This window comes from Sturnira hondurensis, unplaced genomic scaffold, assembly GCF_014824575.4.
Source record: "Sturnira hondurensis isolate 20B ecotype Veracruz unplaced genomic scaffold, ASM1482457v3 Scaffold0021632, whole genome shotgun sequence".
NCBI lineage: Eukaryota > Metazoa > Chordata > Mammalia > Chiroptera > Phyllostomidae > Sturnira > Sturnira hondurensis.
Window position 1 is genome coordinate 2,744,339 of NW_028094263.1, and position 16,050 is coordinate 2,760,388.

The following is a 16,050-nucleotide window of genomic DNA, read 5'->3' on the forward strand; positions in this document are numbered from 1 at the left end:
TATATATTTATTTTTCTCGAACTCTGGTGGGGGAGCAGGAGGAGAGGTGCCTTGCTCTTCTCCGCCTCTTCCTCGCTGGGACTGGCCACCAGGCCCGAATCCCCGGCGTGAGGCTCGCCGCCTTCCTTCCTTCGCTGGCTTTGCCTCTCCACCGAGGCATCCGCCTCCCGGAACCAGAAGAGCCGCGCACCGCGCGGCCCTCCTCCCTCCCTTTCTCTTCCCACCCACCCCACCCCCTTCCTTTTTTTTTTTTTTTTGCTTTGTTTGTTTTGTTTAATTTTTAAGCCTTCTTCTAAGCCACCAGAAACCGCAGCATTCAATGCCCGTGGGCTGGGTCTTGCGCCTCTAGGACACCCACGAAGCCTGGCTCCTTCCCTGCCCGTGGGTCTGGGGCGCCGAGAGCGAGCCTGACGCCAGGCTCACCTCGTTCTTCACCTGAGAGACCCCGGCTGGATTCCCCCAGAGGCCCAGCCAAGCCGGACTGGCCCCGATTAATAAAGATCTGACCCGCACGCACCCATCCGCCCCGTTGCTGCAACCCCTGGGTTTGTTTCTCGCTGGGTAACGGGCAGAGGAGGCGAGGTGGGGGGCGACAACACGGGTCGCTCAGAGGCTATTTATTTTCTTTTCCACTCAAACCCTTCCTCTCCAAATCTCGCCTGCAAGCTGCCTCCAGCCCACGGGGTGGACAGCGGCCCTTGAGCCCCCGGTCCCAAACCACAGGGCTTGGCTTCCCCATTCATTATTGATCATATTTTATAAATCCAACGCCACACAATTTTTTCCACATTACCGGGAGCCGTGGGGAGGCTGCCCGTCTATTGGTGGAGGGGAAGTCACGTGGGAGGGGGTCACGTGGTCCAAAGAGGAAAAAGGGGGTCCTTTTTGGTGTAAATCTGGACTCTAATTCTGTAATATATCAAGGAATCTCGTAAAACCGACACTAAAACGTCCCTGCCTACAAATCATCCGGCCAAATTATGAGTTCATTGTATTATGCGAATGCTTTATTTTCTAAATATCCAGCCGCAAGTTCGGTTTTCGCCACCGGAGCCTTCCCCGAACAAACTTCTTGTGCGTTTGCTTCCAACCCCCCGCGCCCGGGCTATGGAGCGGGGTCGGGCGCCTCCTTCGCGGCCTCGATGCAGGGCTTGTACCCCGGCGGGGGGGGCATGGCGGGCCAGGGCGCGGCCGGCGTCTACGCGGCCGGCTACGGGCTCGAGCCGAGTTCCTTCAACATGCACTGCGCGCCCTTTGAGCAGAACCTCTCCGGGGTGTGTCCCGGCGACCCCGCCAAGGCGGCGGGCGCCAAGGAGCAGAGGGACTCGGACTTGGCGGCCGAGAGTAACTTCCGGATCTACCCCTGGATGCGAAGCTCAGGTAACGCCGCGCACCGAGCCGTCCCGAGCCGCGGCGGCCCGGGCACACTCCCCGGAAGGCTCCCCCTTTCCGGCCAGCCGCCCCGTCCCACGTCCACAGTGCGCCCGGCAGGCGGTGGGCCCTGGGGACGCGGCACCCCCGGCCCCGCGACCTGGCTCTCGGCCTCCACCCCCCTTTTTGCTCGGTGCTCTTAGGCTCGCTCTGCTTCCCGGCCGATCCCCCTCTGCCGACGCCGCGGCGCTCCGAGCCCCCCGCTCACCCCCCACTCTTCCTCCCGGCCTTTTAGCTTTAAATATTTATCAGCCAGGCCGGCACGGGCTGGAGACGAGGCCGTTTGTCTTGCGGAGGAAGGCTGGGGTTTGCAGAGAATAGCCATTAAGGTCCTCCCCTCCCCTCTCCCTTACCCCGCTGGGGATCTCGGCTCTGGGTGTGTCCCCCAGTCCCAGCTTTGATAAGGTCTAGGGGAGGGGGCTGCAGCACTGAGCACTTCTTCCCTCCCCCTTCCTTCCCAGCCAACCCTGCTCCCCCATTATTCCCTTCTGGACAATTAGAGGTGGGCTCTAGAGACCGGGCAGGGGGAGGGGGCAGGAGAGGTTAGGATTCAGCCTGGGACACAGAGGCAGTGAGGCAGGTGGAAAGAGGGGGCGCGCTGCGGCCGGGAGAGAGGAGGCTCCTGACCCCCCAGTGAACTTGGGAAGAGGGTGGCAGGAGCACTAGAGAGAAGGGCAGAGGCCGCATGGAAATACAGCTGGCTTCCTCGGGTGCCCTTCCTGGGGCTCCTAAGCGCCCTGAGGAACTGGCCAACAAGTCGGCGAGTATTATTCCAGAGAGTGAATGTACCCTTGGGGGAGGTACTAGGACTTTATGGAGCCAAATCGAGAGTTAGAAAGTACAGCCCACTCAGCGGGTTGCTGCAGGAACCCCAAGAGTCCAGGTGTCCAGGAGGTTTCCTGACATGCCTTCCCCCAGACAGCCCTCCATGCCGCCCTAGACTCAGGGCCAACCCCAGGTTCAGAAGGTCCAAGACCTGTGGTCAGAGGCTCCCAGTCCAGCCAGGACTGAGGGCCAGGAGAAGCCCAGCTTTTACACCACCAGTATCGGTGGCCACAGTCTCCATTACCTGCTCCGTCATTCAGCTGCCTTTCCAGTTGATTTATCAAAGCCCAAATTTCTCTGCCCATAAACATTTCAACTTGGCTTTTATCTGGCTTGAAATGAGGGCCTCCAGTCCCTCCTCCCACAGGCTACTTCCCTGGAGGGCTGGCACCATCACCTCCTCCAGTAAACCAGCCCCCAAGCCTCCTCGAGGTTTGGGGCCTAACCTGGGAAGCTTTCATCTGCCCCTCAGTGCCCGCCACCTGGATACTTCATGTTCCACTCCACCCCAGGCTGCCATCTGTACTCTCCTCCTGTGCCTCCCTGGAGGCCCATGGGTTGCTTTGGAGAGCTGGGCTGTCTGGGCAGGTGGGCAGGTGGGCAGGTGGGAGAGCCTGGCCCTGTCAAAGCCTCAGCCACTCACTGGAAAATAGGCATCAGAGGGCAGCTCTCAGACAAATGCCATGCTCCAAGGAAACCTGCAAATTCTCACCAACTCCTCATTCCACAACAGGCTGGGGGGAGGGAAGGAGGGGAAGGACGGGACCTGTGAGGGTCCTTTGTCTCCTTTCTGGGGGAGTGGGGAGGATAAACAACTGGGGCCAGACCTAGAGCCTTCCTTCAGGGTCACTTGCGTGGTTCCTATTGTCCCTGCCTCAAAGACCACCAGAGCCAGCATCCGAGAGGGGAGGCTTGGGGTCCCTGGTCCTGAGGGTGACCAAAAGATTAAGGTCCCTGCATTCCACACCCCTTAAGTGCTGGTCCTTCAACAGTCAGCAGTTTAGATGTTGGGTGCCGAAGCTCTAGGCTCTAGGAAAACTTCTTGGCTGGAAAATGGCAATAGTTGCCTCTGGGAGCCTGTAAAGGTGGGCCCTGAGGAAGAGGGCGAGCACAGGCTGGGCATGGAAAGTGAAAATTGGGTGTAGTGGGAACATGGACCCTTCCAACTTCTGACTTCAAATCATACGCAGGGCCTAAGAGAGAGATGGGAACTCCGGTGGCTTTTTCCCTCACGCACTGATTTTTTTTTTAAATTTTTTCCCTCTAAACACTGGGCCCAGGGACTGACCGCAAGCGAGGCCGTCAGACCTACACGCGCTACCAGACCCTGGAGCTGGAGAAGGAGTTTCACTACAACCGCTACCTGACGCGGCGGCGGCGCATCGAGATCGCGCACGCCCTGTGCCTGACCGAGCGCCAGATCAAGATCTGGTTCCAGAACCGCCGCATGAAGTGGAAAAAGGAGAACAAGACCGCAGGCCCCGGCGCCACGGAGCAGGACAAGGCAGAGGCGGAGGAGGACGAGGAAGAGTGAGGGGTGGAGAAAGGGCAGAAGAAGCAAGAGACGAGGAAGGGAGAGGAGGAGGAGGAGGAAGCCCAACTCTGGGATTGGAACCTGGAAACTCAAATCAAATAGGGGGAAAACCCTATCTAAGTGAAAAGCAGTTCAATTTTTTTTGTAAGGAGAGCAAATGAAATTTTGTTTTCTTAACACTGAAAAAATAACTACCTATAGAAAAGTCGTGCCGGGATTTTGTTTTGTACACTATGGGAGGGACGTCGTCTACCTGTTCTCTAGCTTTCTGGAATTTGCCTCCCCTTTTCTACGTCGCTATTGTCAGGTCTTTGTAAAATTTTGCTGTTTTGTAAGCCCCCTTCTTTGACGCTATCTCTTGTGGTCCGTGGGCCTGGACTAACGTGTGCCGTTCCCTTGCCCTCCTGAGCCGCCCCCGCCGCCCCCCGCCCCCGCCTTCCCAGTAGCCGAGCTGAAGGCGCCTTCGGGAGCCCGGAAGACCCACTGTCTCCATTGTCCTCTCTACGCACCTGCCCTGCCCGATGCTCCTCGCTCCGCCTGTCCCCTGTTCTCCTCTTTACATTCTATGTGTATCTGAAAAAATGCAGAAATAAAACACAATTAAAAAACAAACAAACCGATGCTCTATTTTCTGGGAAAGGGTGAGGGTCAGCCACGCATCCCAGCCCCCCTCTCCCAGCCTCTGCTGCTGGCCCTCTTCTGCACTGGGATCTGTCTCGTTCGTGGTGGCCCTGCTCTGGGGGTGCCAACCAGGGAACCCTGACATCACACACACTTTCCCTGTCCTTTTTTACACATAGTGACATACGTAGATGCACACAAGCACACACATTGACAGGCTGGTGTCACACATCAACATACACATGGTCACCTACAGTCACGAAGAAACACTCGCATTCATACATTCACAAGGCCACACGCAGGCATTCACGCATCCCAGTTCCACGCCCAGACACGTGCATTCACGTTCATACACACTCACAAGTTAACACACATTCGCACTCACTCACAGACACGTTTATACATAGCAATGTACGTTCACACACTGGTTTATAAACACACAGATTCACATTTGCCACCCCCAAATACACGTCGATGAGCCCACATGTTCAACCACAAGCATTCACAGAACGAAACAAAAAATAAACCCTTCCAGTTCCACAAACTTCCTCCCGGAGGCCTTCAAGCCAGACCGGGGCCGAGGCCGTGCCACCAGGGCACAGACGGTCGAAATGCAAAGCGCTGGGCCTCAGACACAGGACGAGCGGGAGGAAAGGGAAGATGACCACCCGGATCCACTCCGATTCTTGGGCGCGTCGGACGGAGGCCGGGCGGCAGCGGGGACCCGGAGAGGCCTCCAACGCCAGGGCGCTGCCGGCGCCCCGCGCGCCCAGCAGATATTTCCCGCAAGAGCTATTCGGTTATTTTATTTCCATTTATTTTAAGTTTCATTTATTTTAATATATATTCTAATTTGACACAGTGGCCCAAACAAAACTTTAAAATGGTGGGAGGGGACAACCGAGCTGCGAGAACGCGGACCCGAGCGCTGCGAGTTTACCCGCCCGTGCGGCCGCATCCGGCGCTGGGAGCCCGCCGCGCCGCCCGCCCGGCTCCGCGGGCTTCCTCCGCGCCCTTCGCCCCGTTCTCCGCGCTGCCAGCCACCTGGAATCTTCTCCGGAGCACAGAGAAAGAGAGAGAGAAAAGAAACACATTTTGGGAGAAGTTATTTCGTTTCTAAATTTGGGCGCTAATAGCTCAATTCAAAATACCGGAGTATTTCAGGGGGGCTGGGAAACACGAGGTGAATTTTGTTGTTCTTATGGTTGCTTTTGCCCCCCCAACACCCCCTAATTGAGGGACAAAACCCCGGAGGTTGGGGTCTTCGCAGCTAGACCTGCAGAGCCGATTTCTAGTATTTATTCAATTATAAGCCCTAGATGACTTAAATTTAAAGAACAGTATTCGGACGGGCTGGAGAAAGAGGAGCGGAAGGGAAGCACGTTTTAGAATCGGTTCGACTTGAATTTGTAAGTAAAAGTCCCCTAAACGCGCAGTTTCCCCTGCTAATGACCGCAGAACCCCCGGAGAGCAGAGGGAGTTGTCACGGGGACCCCGAGCAGGCGGGCATTTGGGCGGCGGAGGCTGGGATTCCGCTTTAGCCTCCTCCAATTTCTGGGGTGCAGAGGCGAGAATCCCCTTGCTACACTGTCTGTGTGGGCCTCCATCGGGGCCTCCTTACCTCCTTGGGGGGAAACTACGCCCTAGGGAACCTACAGCCCCCACACCCGCCAAGCCGTAGCTTCACAGGTGGGGGTCCAGCCATCAATAGGGCTCAGAATGAGAGGGGCGTTCAGAGGAGTAGGGGGCACGTAGGCTTTCCCTTTGCCTTGATGCCAGTGGCAACTCTGAACACCCGCCGCTGCCCCAGACTCACCCCCAAATTGCCTTAGAACAGACTCTGTATGGGGTACTGGGGGTAATTTTTACTAGAAGAGGGGGCAGAGCTCCTGTGAGAATGGGGGAGGTTCCAAAAAGAACCCCCTGTCCAAGCTGGACCCTTGTGGCTCCTCAACCTGGTGGCCTGCCCCCCAAATCTCACTCCTTTTCCAGACTGGGGTTTTCCCAAAAAGCGAGAAGGAGAAGAAAAGAAGATGGCGACTGAGAAAAGGGTTGCTGGTGGAGCAGCCATGAAGAAATGCAATAAATTCCTTGTTGTTTTATGAAAATTTACAACTTTGTGATAGAAGTTTATGAGTGGTTGAATCCAGCGATTGGCCGGCGCCGGTCATGTGGCCGGGCGATCGTGAACATGAACTTTTTATCATTTCCCTGGTGGTTATAATGCAGCATTCTTTTGGACACCACACCTAGGTCGGAGCACTGTCGTCCTTCAGGGCTCCAGCCTCTTGATATTTTTATACTTCAGTATCAGTTTGATCAAGCAAAAGAGAGAGAGAGAGGGGAAGAGAGAGGGGGAGAAGAAAGAAGAGAGGGGGCAGGAGGGGTGGGAATTACACAAAAGCGAGAACCAAAAATAATTTAAATTCCTAAGTTAATTTCTTTGCTGATCTGGGATTTTAGTCATCATGGAGGGCAAATGGACAATCTGCCCAGGACTGCAGCCTGTGATCATTTTTCAAAGCCAGAACTTACTTCATTTTCTATGCAAATATCAGAAAAGCGAAACACCCTCTCTCCCAAGTCGGAGAAGGGGAAGCGACGGCTCTCAGGTTGGGACAATATTATCTGGAAGATGAAGCAGAAACCGAACGCTCTTTTTTCATCCCCCCCTTCCTCCCCAACCCTTTCCATCGGAGGAAAGAAACCTTGAGGTCGGCAAAGGTAAGGGAGATTCTACAATTCTCTTATTTATGATTTTGCCTCGATTTTTGTAGGTGGGGCTTCGGTTTGTCTCCCCCCTCCCCTGTCCAAGACAGGGCTGAACCCCACCTCTGGGTGCTACAGGGAGATCTTTCCAGGAAATTCGGTGGCAGAGAGAGGGGTGGCCGCTTCCTGGAGGGGGAGCCCAGGCAGGGAAGACGGGAGGAGGAACCGAGAGAGGCCACGGACGGAAAGAGGCCACAGTCGCCCGTGAACTGGGAGGGGAGGCTCAAGCGAGGGGGTCGCCAAAGAGAGGATGGGGGTGTCTGAGCTTCAGGGCACCCGCAGAAGCCAGTTGCTAGGGCCTCTGTGGATTTGTGCCCCACCCCCTCCCACCATGCCTCCCTCCCTCCCTCGTTTCCGCCTCCCCCAATTGCCCTCCGTGTTGTTCTCTTGCCCGGTTCAGGTATCGGCAGTTTCCCGGCCGCATTGGCATGAGGGGCGGTGGCCTGAGGGACGTCCCGGTCTCTGGAGGGCCTGGAATCTCCAAAGAGGCCAGCGAGGGCTAGGAGGCGGCTAGAGAGAGACAGAAAGAACAATTTACAGAGAAATGCTCGTTCACCTCCCCGCGGAGACATTTCTGAAATTAAAGGGCTGTAAGTGGAGGCACCCAAATCGAGGGACACCCCCAAGAAGCCTGCCCGACAATGCCCATGTCTCTCGCCACTCCCACAGGACGGAGCCTCGCTCTGCAGGGAGACAATTTTGTGGTTTTTAATGCGGTAGGTCACAGTGTGTTGGTTTCTGTGCAATATTGATTCTATCACAGTACTTGTGTTTTATTGGCGTGGCGGGGGGGTCCGTGGAGGAGAAAATTGCCATGTGTGTGTCTGATGTTGGAACATTTGGAACTTTCCTGGATCCAAACCTGGTGATTGTGTAGAAGCTGTTTGGTGTGTTGTTGTTGTTGTTTTAGGCTTGTACACAAATACAAAAAAAAAAAAGAGAGAGGAAAATGAAAAGAAAACTCAATCAGGGGACCTAATGGTGTGAGGACTAGCAAGCTGCCTGGCGCTGAGCTCAGAAAACTAGCCCTGTCCGTCCGGCGCCTGATTTCGTTCGCCAGGCGGGCCTCCTAGGGGTGGGGGTGGGGAACGTTTGGGCCAGAGACCCAGATTCCTAAAGTAGCTGGTGGGCTGGAAGAAGGCGCGGCCTCTAGGTGGGGACTTAAAAATTGAGTGAGATGGCTTCTGAGGAAGCTGCAAACCAAGAGATCAGCGACTTGGGGCGCCGAGGGTAGGGGAGACTGATTCGGTTTGGTGTGCACAACTAGGTGATTGCTTTTCTCTTCTTAAAGACCAGACGCGGAGCGTGTATCAGGCCTCTGGTTGCCCAGGCACTGCAGGGTCTGGGGGCTGTGTAAGGGGATATTGGCCCTCTCAATTCTGAGCTGGGACGAGAAGGACTCGGCCACTTGTGGCGCGGGAGGGGGCCCTAGAGGCCCAAGCAGACGCCCTCCCAGCAGGCCGGGACTGGGTGCCTGGAGGGACCCCTCGCCGCGCGTAGCCGGAGAAGTTCTCGGTCAGCACCCAGGGCACTCGGAGCCCAGTCTCAAAGGGAAAATTCCCCAAACCCACCCAGACTAAAGGTCTTTTTCTCCTGTAGCCTCGGCAGGGTATAAATCATCCCTTAGACAGTTTGCTGTGAGCCAAATTATGCGGTTTGCTGCCATCTACCGTCGGTTTGGAGACATGCGGTTTCGGCGACGCGAGCCGGGCGACGCCGCCTGGATGGTGCCCGACGCCTGGAGCCCAGACGCTCGGGTTTGGCGGGATGCGTGGGACTTCGGGCCCAGAGAGTCGCTTTCCGCAGAATCTCGGCCCCCGCGCGCCCGTGGGTGGATTAGAGAACAAGTGTCCCCTCCTGCTCGCCCGCTCCATCCTGGCTCCCAAGCTGGTGGCCGGCTGGGACGGCGGCTTTTCCTGGGGCGAGTTTAGAGAGGACTAGCGACTGCGTCCCGCGGGCAGGGGGCCCTGAGCGGGCGAGCCCCGGCCCCGCACCGCGAGCGCGAGAGGGGATCGTCCGGGCCGCCCGGGAGATCCGAGGCCCGGGCGGTTCAAGGTTTATTTGGTTTTCTTTCCAGCCAAGGGAGGGGCTCCTCGCGGAGGCGCCGGCCGGCCCGGCAGTCCCACTCGGTTGTCAAAAGACAGCCGGGTCAGGGTTCTCCCGGTTCGCCGGTGGGTCCCGGCGCTTCCTCGGCGGGAGGGTCCGCAGTGACGGCACCGGGCACGATTTTCGGGGAGCTGTGGGTGTCTGAGAGTGGCCGAGGGCTCTCCCTTGCTCTCGATCGTTTCGAGCGAAATGGACACGTCTGCTTCGGGGAAAAACGGGGAGTGGGAGCGAAGGGCGCTCATGAAGGAGCCAAACCGTCGTGATTCCCGTCCCCGCCGCACCCCTCACGCCCGCGCCCCCGGGCCGCCTTCCCAGGAAGGGTGGCGAGGGCGGGGGTCCGCGCCTCCGCCGCCGCCGCGTTTGAATATTGGCCCGGGTCTCACGGGTTACTGATTAGCTCGGTCTTTCAAGCCGCTGGAGGAAGCTCTGGCCATTCCTTTCAAGGTGCCGTGGCCCCGGCTCCTGGGCGGGGGCTCCAGGAAATTGCCTACGGTGCCAGGCAGGCCGAGGTGTTACTAGGGTCTGGCCTGGAGCTGGAAGAGCTGGGGAGGTCGTGCGGCCCCGCCGAGCTGAGGGCAAACACCCACCCGACCCGCGCGCCCCCCCCCCCCCCCGCGCGCCTTTGGCGCCTCAGGAGTCTGAGCCCGGGCCGCAGGGGCAAGCCTTTCAGCTGTTCCTCTGCGAAAGTGACTTTCCTGCGGTTAGAAGGCCCGGCCCCGCGCGGAAGGCCCCGAGGGAGCGCGTCTCGAAAGTATTGGGCCCCTCAAGGGTTTTTCTCGTGGGCAATCCAACGGACAGGCGAGGAGGAGAAGGCGTTTAGTACAGAGGGTTAAGACACTTCAGGGCTCTTAGGGTGCTGGTGGCCCTGGGGGCAGGGAACTGGGATAGCCTGCCGGGTGCCTACCCCTTCCCACCTCCAGATCCCAGACTGGAGCTATGCCTGCTGTGTTCATTTGCATGATGGAAATGAGGTCTTCGTACCGAGCTCGGGACCGGCCCATTTTAAGGCCCAGTCCCATATAAGCAGCTTCCAAAGACTGGGGGCCACCACATTATTCCCTCTGGGAACATGTATGTTTCCCAAACCCAGAGAATCAGAACTGGGTAGAGACATCTTCATTTGCCACACCTCAGCCAGAGTTGGAAGTGGGGCGGGGGAAGGCACCCACAATCCAAAGGGCTCGGGGTGGGTGGGGGGAGCTTCCTAGCTGAGAGGAAAGAGGAAGCCTGGACAATGTCTCAGCCCCCCCTCCCCTCTGCACGCATACAGGCACATAGCCCTCCTGGAGGTGGGTGGCAGAGGAGAATTTCCCTTCTAGCTGAGCACAACTGAGACCCTTCCCCAGGAGCTGGAACGTGTGTCCGTCCACGGACGGACTGCGAATTCCCAGCACAGAAAACTACAGTTACAAATCCTGCCCGTGGGGTTTCTGTACAACCCTCGTGTTGTGCACTCAAGAATTGGTCCACGTTTATATCCACCTCTCCATACACGTGCTTCACGTGCCTCCTTGTGGGGGCAGGGAGGGATACCCCAGAGGGGCAGACGGCTATGCCTGCTGTGTATTTACATATTCCCCCTTGGAGACAGACAGACGCGGCAGTGGACGGAACCACAGACAGATTCGTAGAGATCTGGCTCCAGAAACCAGGCGGCCTCTGGCCCAGCTCTGCCTGCCTGCTCTTTCTCCCAAACAAACGGATCAGAGGAATAAACGCTCATAAATACCTCTGGGCTTAGATAAGAGCGATGAGGCGCTACTTCCTTTCATGCTGGATTACAGGCGCCCAGGCCCTGCCTTTGCAGCTCCATCTCGAGACCACAGGCAACCTGCAGAGGTGAGGTTAATTTGGGGCTGTGACTCTAAGGATAAGGTGATTATTTTCCTGCTTCTATCACAGGGGAATCTTACTTTGTGCAGACTCCACAGGCCAGCCCACACAGTCCCTGGATGGAGACATTGTGGCCGGGGAGGGGCGGGGAGGTCTGAAGCCCAAGGCCCAGCCTCAGTGGCAGGGAGCGGGGAGGTGCACACAAGCACCGCCCCACCCTGTTCACCTTGCCCAAATGCTCCTCACGCTCCTATGGGAATGGGCCCAATCACAGCTAGATTTGAAGCACTTACTATTCCCCATCATTAGGAGGCTTGAGTTTACTTTTCTTAAATCTTAATGAAACGACTATAGGGTCTGGCTAGGAAGGGATCTCCCCTCGGCCAGGAAGGTGCAGCCCAGACGTTATCCTGAGTTCAGAAAGCCTTGCAGGCCACTGTGCAACCAACCAAGTTCCCACCCTTCGTCACCAGCCCCAGCCCCTACCACTTTCCCCTGTGTCTTTTACCATTTGTAGTGGGCAGAGCTGGCCCACAAAAAGCAGCCCAAAGGGCAAGGCAGACAGGAGGCTCAGCCCGTCCCCTTCATCAGATTTTGCCCCACTCCCAGGCCCATTCCCAGCTCAGGTCTCAGAGTTGTCACTCTGCTGCCTGGCCTCCACGTGCACATTAGAATGCTGAAAACACATTGTGGCTCAGTCTTCCAACCTGGCTTCAATGTTCATTTCTTTAGATGAGAGAGCCGGGGACACACACTGTCTCTCACACTCAAGCTTGTGAGGCAGCAAAGCTGGTGATACAAAAAAAGGGATGGGGGTGGGAGGGGGCTGTACAGATGCTGAGAGACACAGAGTGGTGAGCATCTGGAGAGGGGGTTCGGGCTGATAGTTGTGAGCTGCCTGCTGAGTCCCCAGGAGGACCCCAACACCCTCCCTCATAACACTGAACCCAAACTGAGTCTCGGGAAAGAATTAATTGTTTAAAAAACCCGGCAGCTTCTGGAGAGACTTAGAAAAGGTGTGAAGTCCCCTCTCTGCCTGACATTTCTGATCACCTCAAGCATCAGGAGGGCTTGAGGACCCCACATTGAAGGAAGACCAATTTCTTTCCTATACCCACTTTCTGAGACAACCTTAATTCTTAAGAGTCTGTAGCCCAGGATATTCGTCTGTCCTTGTGGGTAGGAAGTGGGGGTGAAGGTTGCGGGCAGGATAGGGATCAGACACACCTAGGCCAGGGGAATGCCCCTCACGCCTCCTCTCCTTATCCCCAAGTGAAGAGAGGGATGGTCCCTTTCCCTAGTGCCCAGAGCAAGCCGGACGCACCAGGACCAGGTGAGAGGTCTCCGGCAGCGGCATCCATAGCCACCCAGCAGCTCCCAGCCTAGCTGCAGAGCCGGAGGAAGAAGTGTGGGCTCAGGCACTCCTCCCATTTCCCAGCCTCCCATGTCCTCTGGGCAGCGGGCTGTGGCCTTGCTCTCAGGCCACGAGAATCATGGAGGAGCAGAAATAACAATCTGGGACTTGGAGGAGGCCGAGGAGACCCAAGAAATGCGGGGAAATGGTTTTCCAAACCTGGGAAGGAGGCAGTTTCTTCTTCGCCTCTCTCCTTCCTCCGAAAACGGTGCTAGTTAGCAGAGAACTCTTCTCCGCTTCCACCGACACAAAACCCTAGAAATAATCCTTCTCCTTTGGTTCTCCCCTAAGACTCGAGAGATTCAGGGATGGTTGCCCACCCTTCCTTTCAGGGAATGGGGCTCAAGCAACGCAGGGGTTAACTTTTCTGAAAACACAATTAACTTTTTCCTACCCTGCGTGGAAAAGGAGGGATGTATTTATTTAATCGCTGGGGGGATGGGGTGGTGTCGATCCAAAGCTCCCTCCTCCCTCAAAGGCACAGACGCCTTTTTCGCAGATCCTACGTAGGTGGAACAGGACGGGTCGTGTTGTTGGTTGGGGGTGGGGGGGAGAAAGGAGAAGGAGAAGAAGGAGGGGGAAAAAAGGTTGATAGGTTTGTGCGCGGGTCCCTCGTGCGGGCTGCGCTCCTCCTGGGTGCTATTTGACAATTCCTGCCTCTGCCATTGGTCAGTGTTGGATCAGATGGTTGTATTTCCTTCTGGCCCTCACTGGCACCTCGCCATCCCCCCTCAGCTAAAACCCAATCTCAGATATACTACTAATAGGCGCGGCGCTCGGACTATAAAACACAACAAATCATAAACCCGGCGGAGCAGCAGCGGCCGTGCGCGCCTCCCTCCCAATGAGTTCCTATTTCGTGAACTCCACCTTCCCCGTCACTCTGGCCAGCGGGCAGGAGTCCTTCCTGGGCCAGCTACCGCTCTACTCCTCCGGCTATGCGGACCCGCTGAGACACTACCCCGCGCCCTACGGGCCCGGGCCCGGCCAGGACAAGGGCTTCGCCGCCTCCTCCTATTACCCGCCAGCGGGCGGCGGCTACGGCCGAGCGGCGCCCTGCGACTACGGCCCGGCACCGGCCTTCTACCGCGAGAAGGAGTCGGCCTGCGCGCTCTCAGGCGCCGACGAGCCGCCCCCCTTCCACCCCGAGCCGCGGAAGTCGGACTGTGCGCAGGACAAGAGCGTGTTTGGCGAGCCAGAGGAGCAGAAGTGCTCCACGCCCGTCTACCCGTGGATGCAGCGGATGAATTCATGCAACAGTGAGTGAGGCTCCGCCGTTGCCGAGAACCTTGCGGGCACCCACCCCGGGAGACAGAACTACTGAGCCCCCCATTCTCTTACTGGGTACGGGCCGGGCATCTTAGTTAGGGTCCAAGGGGAGATGGGGCGCCTGCGCAGGGTTTGCTGCTCTGTCCTTTTGCCCTCAGGAGTTACAAAGTTTGCAAAGTCCCAGCCACACTCTGAGCCAGGGAAGCGAGTGGGCTCTCTGGAGCGCCAGGCCAGATCTAGGATTTCGGGTCAGGGGTCGCAGCCAAGGGCTGGGCTTTCCCTTGCGCCCCTACCCTGGTCGTGTCCCCCACCCCAAGACTGTTCCACTAAAAACCGAGTGCGTCACAGGAAGGGGGGGCGGCGTGACGCTGGCAAGGGAGAGTGGAGTCTGCCCCCGGACTGTGTTTCCCTGGGGGTCGGGGGCTGGGGAAAGCTGTGGCACCAGGAAAGGGGTCGCAGTCAGAAGAGGGAGGGAGAATAAGAAGGAGGAAGAGGGGGAGCGGGCGTAGGGGGAGAGCCGGAGCACCAGGCGCCTGGGTCTCAGGTTGGATTCTTTGTGGGCCTTAAGTCCCAAATTGATGTCCATTAGCGGGACACGAGAGGGAGAGCCGTTAATGCCGACTGTGGATCGATCCACGTCATTATGGATTAAGGGCTGGAATCTATCACGCGGTGGTGGGGGAGCCACATGTATGGGGGGGGGAATTGCAGCTAGGGAGAGACACACCTGGTCGGTACTTCCCCAGCCCCTCCCCCTAGGCTCAGGTGGGATTTTAAACTGCTCCTCCCATCCCCCCACCGAGAGTCTAGACTAGAGGCGCAGGCCGAGGAGGCCCGGAGGGAATCTGGAGGGGGCGCTGCAGGGAACAAGAAAGTAGAGGCTGGAGTCCATGTTTGAGGGTCCAGTGAGGAAGGGGGCTCTGACCTTGGTGACCCCAGGCCTCAGCATCTCCTCTCTGCGTAACAGGTTCCTCCTTTGGGCCCAGCGGCCGACGTGGCCGCCAGACCTACACGCGCTACCAGACCCTGGAGCTGGAGAAGGAGTTTCACTACAACCGCTACCTGACGCGGCGGCGGCGCATCGAGATCGCGCACGCCCTGTGCCTGACCGAGCGCCAGATCAAGATCTGGTTCCAGAACCGCCGCATGAAGTGGAAAAAGGAGAGCAAACTGCTCAGCGCATCTCAGCTCAGTGCGGAGGAGGAGGAAGAAAAACCAGCGGAGTGAAGGAGCTGGAAAGGGAGGGGGGACGCGAAGGGAGAGGCCCGTGGGGAGCCGAGGGCCTCGAGCGGCTCGAGGCGGCTCTGCGGGCGGGCGGGGGAGCCCGGGGACCCGCTCTTCCGCGCCAGACAGGCGGGGCCCGGCGCTCTCCTGAACGCCCCCAGACACAGAGCCCTCGCGGGGCGCCGGAAGGCCGTGCGGCCACCAGCACTCCTCACGCCCCCTCCGTCCCCGCGGAACCCGCCTCAGCCAGGTCAGGCTCCCCCGCGTGAGAACTAAGCACTGGACTCACTTGATGTTTCCTGGAAGCAGAGCAAAACACTCTTGTCCGTGTCGCGTCTCATTTCGTCCATGTCCCCCGTGCACGGTTCAATGGTAGCTTCATAGTCCCCTCAGCGGGGGCCTCGAAGACTCCCTGACCCCAGACCTCTCTCCCACCCCCTCCTGAAAGCCACTGGAAGGAGCACATACTACCTAGAAGTAAGAAGAGGAGCCTGAGAAGAAAACAAAGTTCTATTTTATTAATTTTCTATGTGTTGTGTTTGTAGTCTTCTTGTCTTAGCTCTGGACGTGAAATACTTCGGTAATAATATTAATATTATTAATGATGATGATGATGATGATAATAAAGATGCAAAAACTCGCCGCGCAGTCACCTCTGCTCCTCCCTGCCACTCCCCACCCCCGGCACCACCCCGCGGTCTCTGTGCCGGAAACTCCGCAGCGCAGCCTGGAGCCCGCCGGGCCCCAGCCGGCACGACTTGACCTCGGAAGTTACAGTCGAGATAAAGGCTGGCGCGGTCCCTCTTGGTCTCGAGAGCTGCGCCTCGGCTGTGCTGAGGCTCTGAACGGCCTCGTTAGGCTCAGACTTGGGAGACACAGGAGGGCCGTTTCCCTCGTATTCTCTAGCTTTCGCTCGTTTGTCTATGGCACGAGGGACACCACCAGGCCCCCTGGCAGAGACTGGGCCGAGAGGGTCTGGCACCTGAGCAGTGCTTTTCGGTCCTCCTGCTTGCTGAGGCCGTGG

General features: G+C 57.7%; 3 protein-coding genes across 8 annotated transcripts in view; all 3 read left to right on the forward strand.

The window, feature by feature from the left end:
• The first annotated feature begins 318 nt into the window (after positions 1-318).
• HOXB7 (homeobox B7) lies at positions 319-4,406 on the forward strand. Its single transcript, XM_037033427.1, has 2 exons — positions 319-1,380; positions 3,537-4,406. Exons 1-2 carry the CDS (start codon positions 981-983, stop codon positions 3,788-3,790), a joined length of 654 nt encoding a protein of 217 aa, XP_036889322.1. The 5' UTR covers positions 319-980; the 3' UTR covers positions 3,791-4,406.
• Positions 4,407-7,047: 2,641 nt separating this feature from the next.
• On the forward strand, positions 7,048-15,666 carry HOXB6 (homeobox B6). 5 transcript variants are annotated; one of them, XM_037033129.1, is made up of 3 exons: positions 7,048-7,135; positions 10,874-13,792; positions 14,770-15,666. In XM_037033129.1, the coding sequence occupies exons 2-3, from the start codon at positions 13,378-13,380 to the stop codon at positions 15,027-15,029; spliced, it is 675 nt and encodes a 224-aa protein (XP_036889024.1). In that variant the 5' UTR covers positions 7,048-7,135; positions 10,874-13,377; the 3' UTR covers positions 15,030-15,666. The 5 variants fall into 5 exon arrangements, with proteins under 5 accessions (XP_036889024.1, XP_036889029.1, XP_036889026.1 ...); XM_037033134.1 differs by having other exon boundaries at positions 13,301-13,792; XM_037033131.1 differs by having other exon boundaries at positions 7,052-7,135; positions 13,269-13,792.
• The window catches only part of HOXB3 (homeobox B3), a 54,197-nt gene continuing 45,212 nt past the window's right edge, over positions 7,066-16,050 (forward strand). For both annotated transcript variants that reach the window (XM_037033117.1, XM_037033120.1), the window contains exon 1: positions 7,066-7,135. The gene's annotated coding sequence lies outside the window, so the exon portion shown is untranslated. The remainder of the gene's footprint in view (positions 7,136-16,050) is intronic.